Here is a 21,422-nt window from a genome sequence, read left to right as displayed (position 1 = left end):
TGTCAGCAGTCTCGCTATTATTCCTGGCCAAAGCAAGGCGAGAAACTTGTTCAGCCCAAAGGAGCAGGGCGAGGGAGGAGACGGGGGAGCAAGAGGCAACGAATGGGCTCAGGACAAAGCAGAGTTACTCGCAGCCAGAGTGCTAGAGTCACATTCACCACTGGCTTACACTAGCTTCTGCTGTCAGATAGCACGGAGCAAGGACCCGGTTGATGCAAAGCCCGCTGGAGAGAGGTTGCAGTGGAACAAATAAGACCCAACTTCTCCTCCATCAGTGGGGCCTAGAGGTGGCCAGCACAAGTCAGAACAGTGGTGCTGGCAGGGGACAAGGATGGTAGTGAGGTGTGCTCATTCCACATGTGCCCACTACAGCCTCCATCTGTGTGGCTCTCAAGAAGCCTCTGATGGAACTTAAAGCTGCCGAGCAGAATGCCAGGAGAGAGTGTAGGGATGAGGTTGGTGCTGTATGTGCAACTAACACCTCCCTGTGCTGGGGGAGTGGTGCATTTACCTCAGATCTCGGGCAAACAGTTCTATATGCAGAACTGTCAAAAACTCATCTCCTGGACCAATACCAAACATTCATCAGAAATCCGAGTGCAGCCACGATCTCTGCTCTGCACTTTGCTTCTTATAATCTCCATCCACTCCCTCAGGCTTCACTCAAAGCACTGATCTATGACGAGTCAATCAGTGGGAGGTTCCCCTAGCAGGTTTAACTTCTGTGAAGAGCCTGGGTTAGTTTGTTTATTTTTATTGTTTTTATTTTCAATCAGTGGCTCCGCCACATTGCACATACTGCGTGCATGTGCAGATAAAAGGAAAACAGAGAAACTCTGCTGAGCTTCTGCCAAAAACACAGTGATGTCATTAAAGGAGAAACAGGCGACCACTATAGTTTACATATTCTTGCTGGAACAGCTATGACATTATAGTAAATGCTGAAGCCCAATTCCCATCTGTCACCAGGCTGACAATGTCCCAAGTTAACTGAGGAACTGAGCAGCCAATTGTAGCGCTGCCCCCTCAAGGCCTCAGGGAAACCCTACAATTGGCTGCTCAGTTCCTCAGTTAACTCAAAGAAGAGACTTTTACAAGTCCAATAACAACAGGCCTCCTTAAGGTCTGGTTATAACTTAAAGATAAAAAATAAACACACAAATCTTCCCTCCAGCTGGGCACAGCCTCAAACTCCCCTGGTGTTTCTGCTTCAGCAGGCTACTCCAGCTCTTTCTAGCTGGAGCGACTCCACTGGTCTCGGCTCTTCCCTGCAGGAGCCTCTCTCAATCACTGCAGTCTCTCTAGACAGAGCCTCCCGAGCTTCTCTCGTTCTCTGTAGCTTCCTGCTACCCTGGATGAGGGAACAGCTGAACTCTCTCAGGTGTGCCTCTGCAATAAATCAACCTTGTTAACACCATCCTACTCTTGCTTTTGCCTGACACTGGCAGTGTTGCTTGATGTTGATGCTCTTGATGTTGATATCAGACACAGAGGAAGAGGGCTTCGTTCAATATCAAGATTGCCAAGAGAGGAGAAAATAGTAACCTATTTTACAGTTCTACAGAAGGCATATTGGTCAGTGATTTTCCCTTTTGGTCTCCTAACATGGTTAATTTGGACATAAAGATGTCTGACAAACATGTGTATAATACGGACACAGGTAGAATATGCTGGGGTCATACAATTAGGCTCAGATTCAGGAAATCACACAAGAACATGCTTAAATCCACCCAAGACAGTCCATCCATATTCAGGACAGCACTTAGGCATGTAATTGATTTAAAGCACACACTTAAGTCCCGTTGACATACATAGGACTTACACATGTGCTGTCCTTGATGCTCTCCTGAAGCAGGATGCTTTTCTACCTTTTAAAATAAAGTAAATTGAGTACATTTAATGCTTCTCAGAAAGGTATTTTTGTTTATTCACAGGCCACATTCACCATGGGCTGCAGTAAGGACAGGCTTCCCAACACTGCCTCACCAATGTGTCTTAACTCTTCCCTAGAAGACCACACTTCTACATGAAAAAAGAGTAGTTTAGTTTCAGTGTTGATGAAATCCTTGACCTTTTTGCTGAGACTTGCAGATAGACTGCAGACAGGACCAACTGTATTATTGAAAGGGAGACTGTCAACTTGAAAAAAAACAACCATACGTCCAACTGAAGAGTTTCTATCTAATATTGCCCACAGTAACCCCTTAAGAAAACTGTCATTAGAATGGATTCAATAATATTTTTCTTGCTGTGTCCAATTCTTATACTTTGTGCTTTTTGACATTGCTTTGTGGTTTCTCAATTTCACTCTTGGTTTTGATTGTGCATACCTTTTCCCAGGTCTTACAGAAAGGAGTTCACCAACAGCAGGGCTGAAATGGAAGAGGCAACAGGCAGGTGTGTGCCCAGAGAGAATGTAGTGGACCTGAGCTTCTTTGGAATTGTTGCACTTATGGCTAGAGCTAGGTGACATTTGTCAGACTAAACTTTTTTTTTGGTTGCAATAAATAAATAAATAAATAAATCAAGCAGATTTGGGTCAACTGAAACATTTTGGAAATTTGTGTCATATCTGTCAATTTTTTCAGTTGAAAAAAATGCAGAGAAAGTCAAAACGTTTCATTTTTTGCTTTGAAATATACTTTTTTTTTTTTTAAAAAAGACACAAACTCAAAAATGAAACAAAACTTTTGTTCAACCTGGAATGACATTTTTTCAGTTCTTTTCCGGGTGCTGAAAACAGAAAAAAATTCATTTGAGGTTGACCTTAAACAAATTTTTTCCTGATTTTTTGTTTCAGCCACCAAACAAACAAAAAAATCTATTAGCCCTGAGGCGAGCTATTTGCACAGCTCTACTTAGAGTTAACAAAAAGATTACTGTAGACATCAAGGGTTGAGCAGAAAAATCCTGAAGATAATTCCAGGACATACTATTTTATAGAGGGTTTCTAGCAGGGCAGCTCACCTCTGATGGTATGTCTACACAGCTTGTAATAGCTCACGGCAGCGAATCTCAGAGCCCAGGTCAACAGATTTGGGCTTGCACTACCGTGCTAAAAAACAAGATGTTCTGGCTCAGGTTGGAGCTTCGTCTCTGAAGCCTACGCCTTTCCCTGAGATACAATGTTTACACAAAAAGAACGAGGAGTCTGGTGACTCCTTAAAGACTAACAGATTTATTTGGGCATAAGCTTTCGTGGGTAAAAAAACCCACTTCTTCACATGCATGGATCCAGTCCACACCTGGGCTGGATCAGGTGAGTCCACTGTAAAGAACAGCAGAAAGCCACAGAGAGGAAGCTGGGGAAGTTCAGGAAACTGCAGGGAGTCTCCTACAGGAAAACCCCTGATATCAGGGGCATTTGCAGGTCAGAACCCAATGAGCAGGAGGTTCTTGTGGGAAACCCTTCGTGGGTCTGGGGCTGAAGGGCAGAGTCAGAAAGCTGAGCTACAGCTAGGATGAGTTGGGAAGCCTAGCTGTGAGAGTAGACTGACCAGAAGAGGAGCTCTGGCTTTGACAGAAAATGCCAGAGCTAAGTACGTGCTGTTGTTCTTGTGGTGGACTTTGTTTTTGGACCCTTAGGACTGTTTTGAACTGTTTCTGTTAATAAGCCAGCCCCAGGCAGGGGTGGTGTTAACTCAGAGAATTTAGGCCTGGAAGAGCAGGAGAAACAGAGGCACAGAGCCACAGAGTGACCTCTACCCATGAAGGGGTACTCAGGAGGCAGCCATCCCTGTGACAGGCCTTTATCCGAAACTTTATTTTTAAAAATGTGTCAAACAAGCCTGGATGACAACATCCCTTTAAACTGGAAGAATATAAGGCACTTACCGTCCTCATCTTAACTTTTGACTTTGTGTTTATACCCAGAACACTCCACAACTGAACTGTGCAGCAGAGATCCCCTAATATTTGATATGAGATGTAAATGTTTGTTTATTCTTTACAGAACAGTAGTTCTGGAGTGGTAGCTAAATATAAATGGAATATGAATATCTGCTGAAAAACTATACCACACGACTTTTAGAGTAGGTTTTATGCCAATTAGCAATGCAGGTGTAGGAACAAAGGTTTTGTAAGAATGATGCCCATACATTACTTGCAGATGCTCACTCAAAAGCTACATCAAAGCACATTTCAATCATTCTGAAGTGGGTGTACTTAAAGCAAAATACTGACTCATAAAACAATTCTGATAACATACCTCAACTCATTAAAATAAATGTGAATTAGCTGACATGCAGAACCATTTCCTATTCAATGCTCTTTTTCTAAGTAGAATGGGTGTTTGTTGTCTGGAAATTTTGTATCTCTAGCTATACAAATATAGGCAGTGAAGCACCACACATTGCCCCTCCAGAAGAGGTAATATTCTCATTGACATCATAATTGCATTGAGGAAAGTACATGGCTCTGTGTGTTTTCAGATGTTCCCACCTAACCTCATCTAGTTAAGCACTGATATTACACACCCATCACTGTGCAGTCTGAGCTCCTAAATATTTACTTTACTAAACAATGTGTTTGATCACTCTAAGGAAATGGTAGAAGGGGAGAGGCATGTAACCCCTTGTCACTTTCACTTCATGTTTGTGAGCAAGTGAAAACCGTGTGCTAGTGAGGGAGAGGGCAGGTCAATGGGTATTTGGGTGGGGATCTGAGAGGCCCATGACCCTTCCTCAGTGTGGACTAGGATGCCTGCTACATCTTTTAAAAAGGCTAAACATGCTCATAATTAGTCTCTGGTAGTTTCTGGCCAGGAGTTTTGTGGCACAGATATTGAAGGTCCTGGTTGCACGTGACTCCTTCCTATGAAGTCAGTGCTATTAGTCTATCACTCTCAGGAGAAACTGTTTAGAGGCTCTCTTTGACGATTTTTATATTTACAAACAAAAACAACCGTTCTAGGTTTCAGTAATATGTCCTATGAGGCTGAGCACCTGAGAGGATGGGAGGAAGAACACAGCCTGATTAACAGCATCAGAGGCATTATGCCTTAGAACCATGCCTCCATCTGCTCCTAGGTTAAGTAACTTGCCCAAGGAGACATCAAGAAACAGGAAGAGAGCCAGGAGTCGGACCTTCAACCTGATCACCCCATTAACTGGAGGCATATATCTCCCACTGAAGTGAATAGGGACTCAGCAGTCATCCCTTTCTCCTAGTCCCTTGCTCAAACCTTCTGATCATATTCCCTTTACATCACTGCATGAAGAAGAAACATTTTGTTTTAAGGATAAAAATTAAAAACAGAGGTGCTGTTTATTCTAAAATAAAAAAAAACATAAATTGCCTTCCCTAAGCAAATCACCTGTCTAAAATCCATTGAAAAACCTAATCCTTCCTTCAAAGACAAGTGATTACCTCTCAACTGTGATGAGGGATCGTGAAAGTTGTTTGTTTCTGGACATTTCAAAGAGGTAGACCAGCTAGAAAACCATGATCTAGTTCTGCATGTGCTCTATTCAAGTTTCCCAGAAGCGTAGAAAATGTACCCTTCAGTTCTCACACTGAACAAATTTCATGTAAACAACTTATTTCTAATACCAATAGGTGTCCAATAATTGCCTTGCGCTGAGACAACAAAACATATTTTTGTTCTAGGAACAAAACACAATGTATTTGTTGGAGTGTTATTGATGGCTTGTTCTATTTATATACCAGAGTTCACACTGTAAATTAGTGTGGAAGAACATACTTTGCAATGATAACATTTCAGTGTTTGTACCAGATTGTATCTAAAATATTCACTACGGTTTGAGGTGAGATGAGCCTAAATCAAACCTTCACATTCAAGTGTCCCCAAACTTGGGATCTGGATCCATATTCAATCTTTTTACTCAGGCTTATTTTTAAAATATTCCTAGTCACCCACCTTTTCTTTCTGATACTACACTAATGGCAGATTAGGCACACAGACACACACAGAGGTAGGCAGATTGCTCCTAGACGCAATGGTTTCCAGTTCCTGGGATGTACAACCACAAGATTCTCCTTTTTCTACAACAGCAGTCAGAATACAAACTGATGCTCCAATTTATTTCAAGACTTAGTCCTGATCTACACTGGGGAGGGCAGGGGTCGATGTAAGATATGCAACTTCAGCTACAAGAATAGCGTAGCTGAAGTCGATGTATCTTAGTTCCACATACCTCTCAGCCTCATGGTGTGGGATCGACGGCTGCGGCTCCCCCATCGACTCCGCTTCCGTCTCTCGCCCTGGTGGAGTTCCGGAGTCGACGGGAGCGTGTTCGGGGATCGATTTATTGCATCTAGACGAGACACAATAAATCAATCCCCAATAGATCGATTGCTACCTGCCAATCCGGTGGGTAGTGTGGACGTACCCGTAGTACTCATTCTAATGACAGTGCTCAGAGTTCTGAGCACAATATTACATGGGTAGCCACTCCCAGTAGCTAGGAGAAAAACAGACCTGGAAGGACTGTTGCAGAGCAGACAAAAGTCCATGGAGTTAGGTTATGGGGGAAAAGTCTGACTGAGAAAGGAAACAAAGATGTTTAATTCAGTGTCAGTGCCTACACCACCTTCACTAAATCTCCTACACCTGGCCCTTGTGGGCAGCTTCACTTTGTTTAATTGTTTTCAACCTCTGTTCTACTTAGTAATTCATCCCACGTGTAATCCTACACATTTTAATGTTCGACACTTCCATTATCTTTCACTAAACACCTATTGCTAGTCTCTTAATGCCAAATTGAGAAGAAGGGAGAAAAAAGTAGTGTATCTGACACACACACACTTTGGACTGTTAATCCACAGCTGGTACCCACTGCCTCATTATCAGAAGGAAATTAACCTGGAGGGAATTCAGAGAAATGCAACAAAAATAACGGCAATAGAAGGGATTGGTGTACAAAGAAAGATCAAGGGCTGTCACGTGCAATTCTCACTCACTTGCATTAGTGTAACCCTGTCCTGGTTCCCTCCCTACTCTGAACTCTGGGGTACAGATGTGGGGACCCACATGAAAGACCCCCTAAGATTAATTCTACCAGCTTAGGTTAAAACTTCCCCAAGGGACAAATCCTTTCCTTGTCCTTGGACGGTATTGCTGCCACCACCAAGTGATTTAGCCAAGGATTCAGGAAAAGGACCACTTGGAGTTTCTATTTCCCCCAAATATTCCCCCAAGCCTCTTCACCCCTGTAGCAGGGTCAACCCCTGCTCCTGCCCTTTGGGGTTTAAAACAGCCCAGGAGAGGGCTATGGCTGGGGCAAAAAGAGCTTAAAAGCTGCAGCTCTAAAAGCTGGGCTGATTGGGGAAGCAGCCACAGCTGGGCCACACCTTAATCAGGTCACAGCTGGCCTGTATAAAAAGGCCAGGGAAGCCAGGAGCAAAGAGTCTGTCTCTAGCTGTAGAGTGAGATGGGCCTGGCTGCAGGGAGCTAGACATGAGGTACCTGAGTGAAGCAGGGCTGAGGAAAGGCAGAGGAGCTGGGGAGCTCCAGCCTGGAAAGACCCAGGCTGTGGCCTAGCATTGGGCTAAAAGGTACTGGGGGTTGCAGAGAGCAGCCCAGGGGTAGGCCAAGGCAGCAGGTCCAAACCCAACTTTGCCAGTGATGAGTAGGCTGATACTGCAATTTGCCCCAGGATGTGGGGCTAGGCAATAACTGGCAGTAGGCATATACTGAGGTGAGGTGAAGATAGAGGGTGGGGGTTTCCCTAGGGAGGGAGACCCTGAGAGAAAGGGGTTACTGCCAGGGGGCAGCACCCCATGTAAAAAGGCACTGGGTCCAGGGGGGGACACAGGTGCCAGTGGACAGGCGGCTCACTGGCCTGCAGAGAGTGATAAACGAGCTAATTTCCAGGAGTCACCAGCAGGAGGTGCTGCAGGGGTGAGTCTGCTCATCTACAACTTCCTTTCTCAGGGAGGCTTGAGAATAATATACCAACCAATTGCCTTTAATAAAAGTACAGACCAGATCCTTTATCTTTAGGACACTAAAATGAATCAAGTATCAGAGGGGTAGCCATGTTAGTCTGGATCTGTAAAAAGCGACAAAGAGTCCTGTGGCACCTTACAGACTAACAGACATATTGGAGCGTAAGCTTTCATGGGTGAATACCCACTTCGTCAGACACATATAGTGGAAATTTCCAGAGGCAGGTATAAATATGCAGGCAAGAATCAGTCTAGAGATAACAAAGTTAGCTCARTCAGGAGGATGAGACCCTCTTCTAGCAGTTGAGGTGTGAACACCAAGGGAGGAGAAACTGCTTTTGTAGTTGGCAAGCCATTCACAGTCTTTGTTTAATCCTGAGCTGATTGTGTCAAATTTGCAAAAGAACTGAAGTTCAGCAGTTTCTCTTTGAAGTCTGGTCCTGAAGTTATTTTGCTGCAGGATGGCTACCTTTAAATCTGCTATTGTGTATCCAGGGAGATTGAAGTGTTTTCCTACAGGTTTTTGTATATTGCCATTCCTAATATCTGACTTGTGTCCATTTATCTTTTACGTATCAATCAGTTTCTTAAAAGAACTTTATTATAAAGAAAAAAGTAAAAGAAGCACCTCTGTAAAATCAGGATGGAAGGTAATTTTACAAGGTAATAAAAAGATTGAAAACACAGAGGATTCCCCTCTAGGCTCAACTTCAAAGTTACAAAAACAGGAATAAACCTCCCTCTTGGCACAGGGAAAAGTCACAAGCTAAAACAAAAGATAATCCAAATGAATTTCCTTGCTATTACTTACAATTTCTGTAATTTTATATGTATCATTTCAGGATCTTTTTAGGAGCTGGTTTACCTGCTTCGTCTCTGTTTGTCCCGAGAGGGAACAAAGAGCACCACAAAACCTTCCCCCTCCAGATTTGAAAGTGTCTTCTTTCCCCATTGGTCCATCTGGTCAGGTGCTAACTAAGTTAATTGAACTGATTAACCCTTTAAGGCACATGATTCTGTACCTCTGGCCAGGAGGGATTTTATGTTACTGCATACATAAAGGTTGTTACCCTTACTTTATATTTGTGACAAACCCTAGATGTGTGCGCGTGTTATAGGTCCCCCCTTAGTGCTTGATTTGCAGAGGACAAGGCAACATGACAAAATTAAGTTGACCTAAGTTACATCAACATACAGCCACTGCAGTAATTGAATCACTTCTGCATGTTCACACTATGCTCCTTGTGTCAGTGGTGTGTCTTCTTACCAGTAACGCTTGCACTAATTTACCTGTCAGTGTAGGGCATTGTGGGATGGCTTATGAAGACAGCAACAGTTGATGTAAGCAACACAATGTCTACATTGATATTGTGTCAACCTAATTATATCGACTTAGTGCTATGCCTCTCGTGGAGGTGGAGTTATTAAGTTGGTGTCGTGGGTGAATTACGTTAGTAATTACATCATGTGGGAGTTACATTTTAGTGTAGACACAGAATTAGGTTGACATAAGCTGCTTTACATTGACCTATCTCTGTAGTGTAGACCAGGACCAAGTCTGTTACAGCCCTAGCTAGAGAGCCCTGCCCCAGTAGCTTGTGGTTTTAGCTGTGGAGAGCCCCAGTTCAATCCTGGGTGCATTGACCAAAATGGTGGGCATCCTCTTATAGCACTTACTGATGCAAACTTTCTCACTAGCTAATCATGAAAGTGCTTACTCAGGACAGCAAAATTTGTATAACTGGACCTAACAGAGAAATGTGAATTTGTTTGGCTAACTTATGACTAACAAACACACTGGGAACAGGATTTTCAACCATGTTCAGAATATTGGACTAACTCTGATCTTATTGAAGTCAACAGTCCAGCTCCCATTGACTGTAATGGGAAAAGAGTTAGGCCATTGCGGAGAACTTTTGAAAATCCCATCTAAAATGTGCTTTAAAAAAATCCACAGATCAGGGCCGGCTCCAGGCCACAGCGTGCCAAGCGCGTGCTTGGGGCAGCATGCCGTAGGGGGTGCTCTGCCGGTTGCTGGGAGGGCGGCAGGCGGCTCTGGTGGAGCTGCCGCAGGCATGGCTGCGGATGGTCCGCTGGTCCCGTGACTCCGGTGGACCTCCCGCAGACACGCCTGTGGCAGCTCCACCAGAGCTGCGGGACCAGCGGACCGTCCGCAGAAATGCCTGCGGCAGCTCCACCGGAGCCGCGGGACCACAAGCGGCAGAGCGCCTCCCGCGGTGTGCCGTTGTGCTTGGGGCAGCGAAATTGCTAGAGCCGGCCCTGCCACAGATTGATGTAGGATATAAATAGGTGTAATGGAGTAAAATAAAAACAAGAAAAAATTATGCTGAATATTAGGAAAAGCTTCTTGACTATTTGCTAGATCCACAAAGGGACTTAAAGCACAGCAACACCCTGCAGCACCTAACTCTGAGGTGCTTTGCTACCCGGTGGAATATACAGCCCTAGGTTCCTTGTAAAATGAATGGGGAGAGAGGGGCATCAAAGAATAAGATCCATAAAAGCCAGCATGCTGAACAGGGAGCTGCTGAAGCTAGCCAATTTGAAATGCTGAGGAGAGGGGTGGGTCCTAAGCCCCACCTTTCAAAAGGACTCAGGCATATTAGGCTCCTCACTTGGGATGTAGAAGACCCAAGTTTCAGTGGTTTGGCACCCCTGGGACCCTGGTCACACTAGTGGATAATGGATTTTGTTTTTTAAAGTGAATGTAGAGTTGAAAAGCACTGACAACACAGGACTCCAACAGAAATAGAAAATAACTATTTGCACATTATGAAGGGGATACTCCATCTTATGCTTTGAGATACTTGACCAAGTTAATGGAAACAGGCAAACTTCATCCATATTAGAAACTCAAAGTAGCTGTTGTAAAACTCTTTTCAAAAGAGTTACAAGATCTGCCATAGAAAATGCCTCCAGCCTACATTCAAGAAAATGTATGATTAGGGGTGAGTGGTGGGGGGGAGCGACCGGGACCGAGAGAGATGCTATTTTTGTCTGCTAAAAGACTCGCTTCAATCATTGCAGTTAAGAGTAAAGCAGATTAGTCTAGTTTCTTTTCACTTCTGTGATATTTCCATCCTCCAGTACTAATGATTCTTCAGTGCAAATCTTATAAGCATCAACTACTGTATGCCTTAAGTTTAGAAAGGAAACATTTATTTTATTAAGTTTAAAGCCTACAGTAGGTGAAGTGTCCAAGAGCTGAATAGACAACTTGGCAAATATGACGTTACTCGTTATTACAGACATATTACCCTTCTATCGGAAGAATGAGGAAGACCAGGCCTCAGTACAGCTCAGGAAAAGGGTTCAAAGATGACTTTTAAATTGCCTTTGTGCTCCCCAATTCTGGGGGCTCTCTAACTCCATTTTCAGTACATGCCATAAATTAGAGCAGCCTTGGGGATGCTCTATTTTATGCTGGCTGCCAATGACCCTAAGGGGCTGTTTTGATAGTCAGATATGGCTGAGACATAAAGATATCCTGGCTGTGTTACCTTACCGTTAGCCATGCTCCCTATGCCTGAAGGCAGAGAGAGGCAGTGTATGAGCTGCTATGGCAGCTCCATGCTACCTGGGGATTCTTCGGCATAGTAGGTAGTTAAGCCAGCTTTAGCACTGCTTTATACTTTGCTGTAGCAATGCAAAGAAGCCTGAATGGACCAGAGGGAGTAGCCATTTACTTTGGTATTAAAAAACCATGTACAGTAATGACTATCAAAGCCAAAATGGAAGAAGTAGAGATGTGTGAATAGTTGTATTATTATAACAATTAAATGCACTGAACTAACAGTTTTAGTAGAAAGCTCAGCCAATAACTTCAAGGTTTATTCCAGTTTGATGAAATTACACTTGCTATTTATATCACTATATGTAGATTTCTTCTTACTACCTAGGGCTTAGCATCACTAATTGGATTTATATTATTCCCATTATTAATGTCATTTAGGATTAAGATGAATTTTTGCCCCACATAAAATATTTCAATGTTTCATGCTTTTAACAAGACAAATAGAGTGATGTCAAAATGAATTGAATGTGACACTTTCTGAAGATAATACTCCATAAATGGCAGATTATACAGAAATTATTTAAATTATAGCTAATTTGAGTTTATTTATTTTATAAATCACTACATTTATAGTTGAGGTTTCTTTATATATACAGCTTCAGTCCTATTCCAAATTCTATGCATTATGGCCAAACACTTCAGACATTTGGTGCTGAAAGCTAGGCATATATTAGGAAATATAGGTAACTGTAGTCAATAGAAGCTGTGGGTAGTCAAATCCTCTGAAAATCAGGTTACTTATTTAGATTAGTGATTTCGGGTTGCTTAATGTTTGGGTCTCCAACTACTGATAACTTAAACACTTGATGTTCAGAATATGGATGCTCAAAAATTGAGCCAACCTAAATCACTACTACTGGTCAAAATCACAGGTTATAGCTTTATGATGTATCATGAACAAAATTGTTCAGATCACCTAAGTGACTAAGGAGCATATGTCTCATTTTCTAAAATGCTTACATCACTTGGGAGCCTACATCCCAATGACTTCCAAATTGTCTTTGGAAAAAGCAACTGAGGCACTTTGAAAATTTTACACTGTAGCTATACTTGCAACAGACTTGTGAAGTCTATTGTTGAGCATTATTATTAAATACCCTATGTCTGGCCAAAGAGGAAGAGAGAAAAACAATTACTTTGCACTGTTGAAATGAGAATGCTCAGATGGATGCTGGATAAGATGAGAGCCATGATGCAGGCAGTCCCGCTGGAAGTCAAGCAGAAAAATCTTATGGGAACAGAATTTTTGTGAGAGATTCAGTATTTTCCCAGTTATTCTCAAAATAGAATTATTGGGAGAAGAACCGTTCTTGTAGTGTTTCCAAAAGACATGACCAAGAAAGATATAGGAAAGTGAAAATTAAACAAAAGTTAATCAAACATTGAAAATGCTTGGTTCTAATGTGAGGTAAAAATTAAATTGTTTGATTTTTATCTGAATCATATTGTCCACCTCAAATGTACAGGAACACAGGAGTAATAAGTTGGTGCTACACCTCTACCTTGATATAATGCTGTCCTTGAGAACCAAAAAATATTACTGCGTTATAGGTGAAATCGTGTTATATTGAACTTGCTTTGATCCACCGGAGTGCGCAGCCCCGCCCGCCCGGAGCACTGCTTTACCTCATTATATCCCAATTCGTGTTAAATCGGGTGGCGTTATATCAAGGTAGCGATGTATTTGCTAATAGAGAGCAACAAATATTATGAGTTAGGCACTGTCAGAAAGAAAATTTTAGCTAATTTGTCTACTTGATTTGACCATTTGATCTTTCTAGCTGATGTAGAACTTTCAAACTATTATGCATCTCTCTCCCCGCACTCTCTATTTATGCCCCATTCATGATCATAGTATCTGGTGATAAGATACTGGGAATGTGTGTTATAAACTGTGATGCATTTTCAATGGCTCAACTTCCTTTCACAGAAGGATGTAGGGTCGTTTTCTTTGCCTTGGCCCATCAGTAGGGGTCAGTAGCTCTTGTTCTTCGTGTCAAGTGCATCTTTCAACCTCCCTCAGCATCTCAAACCACCTTTTTCTAGGTCTTCCTTGTAGCCTTTGTCCCATGACTCCTAGCTCCTACACTCTCTGGCCAACATATCCCACATCTTATGATCTCACATGACCCAGCTATCTCAGTTGATACTCCCTCAGCTCTTCTGAGGCAGACAAAAGAGGTTGGTAGGTCTAGCTCAGTCTTCAATGTTTATGTGAAATAAGCATGCTTCAGATCTGATAAATGAAAGATAGTGACAGGTAATTGGTATCCATTTTTAAAAAACAAAAATAAAACGAAGAGTGTCCCTTTAAAATAATAATTTAATTTAAATAATTAAAACTTTATTTTCCATGCTGATGTTTAAATAGTGATCTTCCCTCCCCCCTCGCTCATTTTCAACATGTTTACATTATGTTTTCACATAGTCCCTAAATAGATCTTTTTTAAGAAGTGAAAAACAGATTTTATCACAGATTAACAAACGAAAATAAACTTCCAAAGGCTTGAACAGCCTGATTCTGTAATTATGCAATTTCCTAAATGTTGTAATGAGTAATGGAATGAGTGGCTGGGAGATTAATATTACATTGATGGCAAAGATAGAACATTGTCGGAAATTATAGGATAATTAAATTCTTACCAGGCTCTGGTAAGAACCATTAGTAATATGAATGAATTATTCCCGCAAGGTTTTGACAATATACAGGAAATGGACATTTTAAGAAGTGATCTGACTGACAATACAGTACCTGTTAAAAATTCATAAGGTTCCAGAAGAACTGTTATTTCAAATGTAAAAAGTTTGCTTTGACTTTGCAGGAGGTCATATTGATTATGTCACTTGCATATGGATATAATGTACATAGAGCCTGATTCTGATCCCAGGTATGTTGGTGTAAATCTGGAAAAATTCTATTTAAGTCAATGCAGTTGTCCTTAATTTGTACTGAGAGTGGAATCACACAATAGACAGACGGGACGGTGCTATTTGCAAGAGTGATTTTTCTTTTCTTAAGAATTTTGCAAAAGAAATATTTTGTGTATTATGTTAGCACCTGGATTTCCCACTGAAACTAGGACTCCATTATGCTAGGTTCTGGACATACCCGTAATAAAACACCCACCCCCTCTATGCAGAGCTTACAGTCTACATCAGGGGTCGCCAACCTTTAAGAAGCAGTGTGCCAAGTCTTCATTTATTCATTCTAATTTAACGTTTCGTGTGCCAATAATACATTTTAACATTTTTAGAAGGTCTCTTTCTATGTCTATAATATATAACTAAACTATTGTATGTAAAGTAAACAAGGTTTTTAAAATGTTTAAGGAACTTCATTTAAAATTAAATTAAAATGCAGAGCTCCCGGGCTGGTAGCCAGGACCCAGGCAGTGTGAGTGCCACTGAAAATCAGCTCGCGTGCCGCCTTTGGCACATGTGCCATAGGTTGCCTACCCCTGGTCTACATAGACAAGACAGATAAAGATTGGGAGAAAGGAAGTGTTATCATTACAGCTTCTATGGATGAGGAACTGTGGCACAGCAACATTAAGAGTGGGATTTTCAAAAATGTGCAATGTTGGCCCATCTCTGCTTCTATTGAAGTCTATGGGAGTTTTATGCTGATGGCTTTTGAAAATCCCATCTTATGTGATTGCTAAAGCCCTTACTTATGAGTGTAGTCCCATTTAAGTCATTTGGACTATCTGCACAATTAAAGACTGGTAGAATAGGATCTGTAATGTGTTCACCTAATGCTATAAATGTGAAAAATGTCTCAGTGGAAAAATATAATTTGATGTATATGATTATTGTAATTTTTATATTACTACACTCTTTTTACAGCTATTGTCATTCAGAAAATTATACTAACCACTACTTAGCATTCTTCAAAATGTCATATTACATCAACTATTAGACATGGCAGAACATGTGCTGGACTTCTAGAACAGTGAGATTCTTCTGTATTTATATGCCAGCTGAAGGGAAATTTAAACAAAAAAAGTTTTAACCAGTTAGAATAATCCCTTCTGGAAATATTTTGCTAGTGAACAAACGAGTTCAAAATTACATTCTGGGCTGGCTGATCCTTTGTGCTTACTGTGGTACAAATCTCTGTTCAATGTCTGTCACAACCATTAAAGTATTAAATCAGAAACATAAATTTTATTTATCCGATTGATACTTTCATCTTTGCTATTAGTTTTAACAACTTTTGAAGTAAGAGGATTCATCTTTCTCTGTATGTCATTAAACAAACATACGTATTGATGAATTTTGAAAATCTTCCTTTCCCAAACGAATACATAACTGAATCCCACCAACAACAAAGAATGCTATTTCTTTTCTTATCTCCCTGTTAGGAGGCAATGTCTATTAATACTATAGTACAAAAGAATATAATTATTTAGCAGATCAGGTCATACTTTACACTTTTCACCATACTCCAAACCTTACTTAAAACAATCCCTTCTTCTTGTGTTGCCATAATATGCTCAATTTTAAAACAGACATAGCAATTTAATTTAACTCTTTGACTACAGAGACATTCTGGCATCTTTTAGCATGTTTGTTTTTTACATACCCCTTTTGCATCAATCACACCAGGTTTCGCATTAAACTTCACAGTCTTCAAACGTGCACGCTCCTTTCTTTCAACCCTGAAGAAAATTAAAGAAATAAATCTTCACATCAGGATTATATTTTGTATTCAGATAGTAACCAAGGATCTCAAAGCACTCAGTAGACACTAAGTCTTACAGCACTCCTGTAAAATAAGTAAGTATTGTTATTATTCCTGTTTTATAAATCGGTAAACTAAGAACCACAAAGGTCAAGTGGCTTGCCCAAAGTCACAGAACAATTACAGGCAGAGATTTGACTGTATCCCAGGAGTCCTGACTCCTAGTACCCTCTTTTAATCATTGAAACAATGTTGCTTCCCAAAACAAATAGATACTTTTGAAAATTATACCCAACATCTCAGTCCTATTTTCAAAAGTGAGTTAGGCACTTATATGTGTAAATCCCACTGATTTTCTATTAGACTAAGGGCTAGATTTTTCAGCGGGAGTTGCAGGTGCTAATTACCTTTAAAAATCTGGCTTTAAGTGCCAAAGTTATTTTTGAAAATGGGATGTAGACTCCTAATTCACTTGAGTGCTTTTGAAAATTTTACCCTTGGAAAATAGTATTCAATATCCTTAGGCATGAATTTACTGTTTTCAAAACTAGTTGAAATGTTATCTTAAAAATTCTCACCTGAAATATGTAGGGATGCTGTATGTTAAATTATACTCCTTTTCAAGCGCAGAGAAGTTTTGCTTGAGGCCTTTATATTACTTTATATATGTATAGGCTCACCTCAACTGGTATTTCTATGGAGACTTATAATACTTGGAGGCAGGACAGAGATGGGCATAGCCACTCAAACATATTACAAATTGGACTTGCATACACCTTATAAAACATTGTCCTCCATAAACATGAGAAGGATGTCAAAAATATACTTTTTCTCTTTGAGTCAGCGCAGTATTTGGTTACTGAAAACAAATATCAGGGGATCTCGTGGATGAAACTCTGGCAGGGGTTTGCAATGGCTAAGCTGGCATAGCGTTGACACTGAGGGGTACCCAGCACACACGAGGAAAAAATGGTGGGTGCTGAGCATCCACTGACAGCTCCTTACAGGACCTCACTTCCCTCCAGGGCCTCTTGCCTGCCGCAGATCAGCTATTCCGCGGCAGGCAAAAGGCCCTGAGAGGAAGTGAGGTCTTGTAAGGGGTCGACTGAAAACAGGAGGCATGGAGCTGGCTGGAGTCATCTGCTTGCCCTCCCCGCCTCACAATGTTCCTCTGTGCCCCCAGTTGAGCCAAGTAGCAGAGATGGGGTGGGAGGTCAGGGGTGAACGTGTGAGTACCTTTGAGCTTGTAGCTAGGAAGTGAAGCTGTTGGACCATGATCCAGCCAGCAGTGTGATGCCTGTTCTGGGGCTGGGATAGCAGAGGGGCAGGAAGGAGGCTCTGGGTAGCAGGAGGGACCAAGGGGACTCCAGATAGCAGCCCTGGGGAGATGGTGAGAGGCCGGGATGGGAAGAGACAGCGTGGGGGTGGAGCAAGGATGGGGGCAGGAAGAGGCAGGGTGGGGCCTTGGGGGAAGGGGTGGAGAGAGTCAGAGTCTGGGTTGGAGCTGGGAGGGAGCATCCCCAGGCACATTAGATAGTTGGCTCCTATGAAGCAAGGCATTGGTGATGCAGATATTATAATACTGTATACAGGTTTGGTTTAAAAAAGATGCTGAAAAACTGGAGAGGGTAAAGAAAAAGCCACAAAAATGTCTGAAGGCTGGAGAAAATGCCTTACAGCAAGAGCTCAATGTATTTAATTAATCAAAAAAGAAGGTTGAGAGATGACTTGATTACAGTGTTTAAGTACCTTCATGGGGACAAAATACCAGGTACTAAGAGCTCTTTAATCTAGCAGAAAAAGGCATCAAAACCCCCTCATAGTTGGAAGCGAAGTCAAATAAATTGGAATTGGAATTTTAGGTACACTTTTTTAACAGTGAATTTGATTAACCACTGGAACAAACTACATAAAGTGGTGAATTCTCCATCTCTTTATACTTGCAAATCAAGACTAGATGCCTTTTAGAAAGTTATGCTTTAGCCAAACAACAATTATTGGCCCTAATAAGGGTTTAACTGGGTGAAATTTTAGTGGCCTGTGATATACAGGAGGACAGACAAGCTGATCTAATGGTCCCCTTTGGCTTTAAACTCTGATTCTATGCACTTGGTTTCCATCGAGTGGACTAACTATTTTTAAAGGAAGTCCGATTAAAACTGAAAGTGCATTAACATAATGAAATGCACGCAGCTTATGGTATAATATTGAAAACTAAACCATATGAATCTCTAGGAATATGGAAAGTGCGTAATTAAATATGCATTACTATAAGCATCTGATGTATTATATAGTGCACTCTTGAGTAACTGCAAGTACGGAATGGCTTCAAAGGAAGCAGGAAAAAAGGTAGGAGCCCAACAATCCCTCCTCATCTTTACTGATATGGGCATTATTGTAAAAGATGTCATTTATCAGCCTTCCAAAATCATCAGAAGAACTTACTAATCGAGGCACACAAATGTGATCACCTGTTTATAATAGAAAAGGTAATTTTATCTGTTCAAAATTCTTAATTGCTGTAGTAGATTTGGTGAGTACAATATCACAAAGCTAGCCTACAAGTCTACCCTCCTCTGACCTATACTGGACAGTGAATAGTGGGGCAGTAAGTGAGGAATGTTAGATAATCCAGATTGGTCTAAATATTCCCTTTTCCCTCCACTTGTCTAATGCAGTTTCTTATGTAAGAAGCTGGATTCGGTACATGCAGATCATCTAGTTCCTGAGAATAAATACAGAGCTCTGCTAGTTTTTGGTAATTGGCTTACTTTTTTTTTAAATATGAAGTCTTTGTCTTTTCATAGTTAAATAACATAACATGCTCCCTTCTATCTGAGCGGGCTTTTATTTTTCTTACCGAAAAACACTGAAATGCAGGTTACTATAGTTACAGTTGAATTTCTGTAAATGTAGAATAGAAACAGCTGAAATACGTCCTTCAAATTCAATCTGTGATATTTAAGCCAAAGGAACAGCCTTAAATTTTAAAGTAACAGATGAAGTCCCATGACAGAATGGGTAAAACAAGACGACTTGAGGCTGTGTAATCTCCTAAGTAGGAGGGATGTCGGCTGAGAAAATAATTAGGTCAAAGCTGAACACAGTTTTTTAATTATCAATCTGTGTTAATATTAATTCTCATTCCTATCTTTCCTAACCTTCTAAAGTAGTTGCTCTGAATTTTAGTTCTGATTCATTGCACAGAGAAACTTGAAAATGAGCCACAAAACCATATCTGGTTTATGTAATGCCCCAGAATGACTCTAGCAATCATGCAGATTTCATGCTGCTATTTGCAGGCAGTGCAGACAAAATCTATGCCACAATCTACATTGTCTTGAAAGGTATATAAATAATAAATGTAGTGAACTGTCATTAATAATCCAGACACATTCACTAAGGACATTTATAAATGTTTATACTGTCTGCGGAAAACTGAGTGTTTCATAAGCTAATGATATATTATAAGTAGTGCAAATAGTAATGCTTATAGTTAAAGTTGCCCAACACTTTCCATTACAAGACACTATAACTTTACCAATTTTAACCTTTCAGCCTGAAACTTCTCATTCCAGGTGTCTAGCTGTCTACTTTTTTTAAGTTTCAGTTAACAATTCTTACAGCCATTTGGGTGAGAAACTTGTGCCTCCATGTTTTGGAGGGGTTAACTGAGATTGGGCAGAGGGGTCGCCCTGGTGTCAAGGATGTGCCCTTTGTTTTTCCTGTGCAAATTTGCCCACATTTCTCTGAAGTCTCTGAAGAATTGCACTTGCATGTGCTCAGCTGACACTTGTTAGAGTTTGGCAGCTAAATTCTCCAAAGGCTGCTTCTACACTGAGAGCAAAGAGACTGTCTTCTCTGTGCTCGCAATCCTCTCTCTCATAGTGCCCAGGTAGCATGCAGGAGGAGGAACCATCCTGACATGAATGCAGAGGGGTGAGGAACAGGGTTTGGCTGAAGAGCTACAGGTGTGTGTGGGAGGGGCAGGAGCAGGAACTCAAGGGAGAGGGTGGGAGAGGAGTGTGAAGTTCAGGGCAGGGAGTATGTCATATTTTTGGGGGGGGCGGGGGGAGAGGCAGAAGCAGATGGGAGAGAGGAGGACAGGAGCCATGGAAGGAGGGGGAAGGATAGGAGCAGTGGAAAAGGAAAATAGGAGTGGGGGGAGAATAGGATCAGAAGGGGACAGGGAGAGGCAGGGGGAGAGGGCCAGAGGGTCTGTAACTATTATAGCACACTGTCCTATTGAAGCTCAAATTGAACCCATTATTTCCAAGTCTCAAGATTCTTCTGCTGTGAAACTCACTAGCAAAGTGTGTGTGTGTGTGTGCGCACATTCACCTCTAGTGGCAAATCCATACAGTAGATACTTGTGCTTTCTGCTGCTACTAGTTACTCAGTACTCAGAAATGAAAAATCAGGCCCTAAATTTCTTAGATTGGGCACCCAAAATTAATTAACACCTCTGACAGTTTTGGGTTTAATCTCTCTACCTCTATTCCTCATGCGTACAATGCAGATAATAATTCCAGTTCATCTCATGGGGTGCTGTGAAGAAAGACAAATTCATTAACGTTTCTAAAGGTACTAAGAAAAGCCCATGCAGAAATTTAATAATTCTTTATTCAGTGCAGGATTAGGATGGTGTGCCATAACAGTCCATCGAATGAAAAGGATAGAAAGAACTATTGAGTAACTATCAGTGCAACAAGCACCATCTAATCCCGTGCACTGAATGAGCAGGAGTGACGTAGAAAAAATGGCATGTGATCATATAATTAAAGACTGTATCATAATTAGGGCTCTGTTTGTCATGGTGTGACATTATTGATATAAACTGGGACCATATAGAACATGGATTGCAACCAAGGTACTGCAGTGGCACCAGATCTTATGTAATGGGGGTCATATAAGGTGTCTAAGACCAGGTTACGAGTTACTGGTTATGATTATACTGTCTGTATGTCTGTATCATTTTGTAGTTGAAGTTATGAATATTGGCTGTATACTGTCTATATTTCAAACTTGTGCTGTGTTACTGGGAAAGATCCCAGACAAGTGGGTGTTAGTTCTGCTTAGCCTGCTTGATGGCCCATTAAGGACCATCAGCTACACAACTGACCCATTGAGAGGAGGCAGATACGCCTTGTGACTCAGCAGGGTGTGCAGGGACTGGCCCATGTGACTGCAGACTCCATTTTGCTGTAACTTTGCACAGTAAGAACAAAGACATGT

At 41.3% G+C, this 21,422-nt stretch overlaps 1 protein-coding gene across 15 annotated transcripts in view; it reads right to left on the bottom strand.

The window, feature by feature from the left end:
- Window positions 1-21,422, bottom strand: part of DLG2 (discs large MAGUK scaffold protein 2) — a 1,558,615-nt gene that overhangs the window by 38,176 nt on the left and 1,499,017 nt on the right. For all 15 annotated transcript variants that reach the window (XM_075061772.1, XM_075061757.1, XM_075061758.1 and 12 more), the window contains one exon: window positions 16,089-16,164. In XM_075061772.1, coding sequence (XP_074917873.1) covers window positions 16,089-16,164 — 76 coding nt within the window. The remainder of the gene's footprint in view (window positions 1-16,088; window positions 16,165-21,422) is intronic.

Source organism: Chelonoidis abingdonii, chromosome 1, assembly GCF_003597395.2.
Source record: "Chelonoidis abingdonii isolate Lonesome George chromosome 1, CheloAbing_2.0, whole genome shotgun sequence".
Lineage (NCBI taxonomy): Eukaryota > Metazoa > Chordata > Testudines > Testudinidae > Chelonoidis > Chelonoidis abingdonii.
The sequence above is the reverse complement of the archived record's forward strand: the minus strand, read 5'-3'. Positions and strand labels throughout refer to the sequence as shown.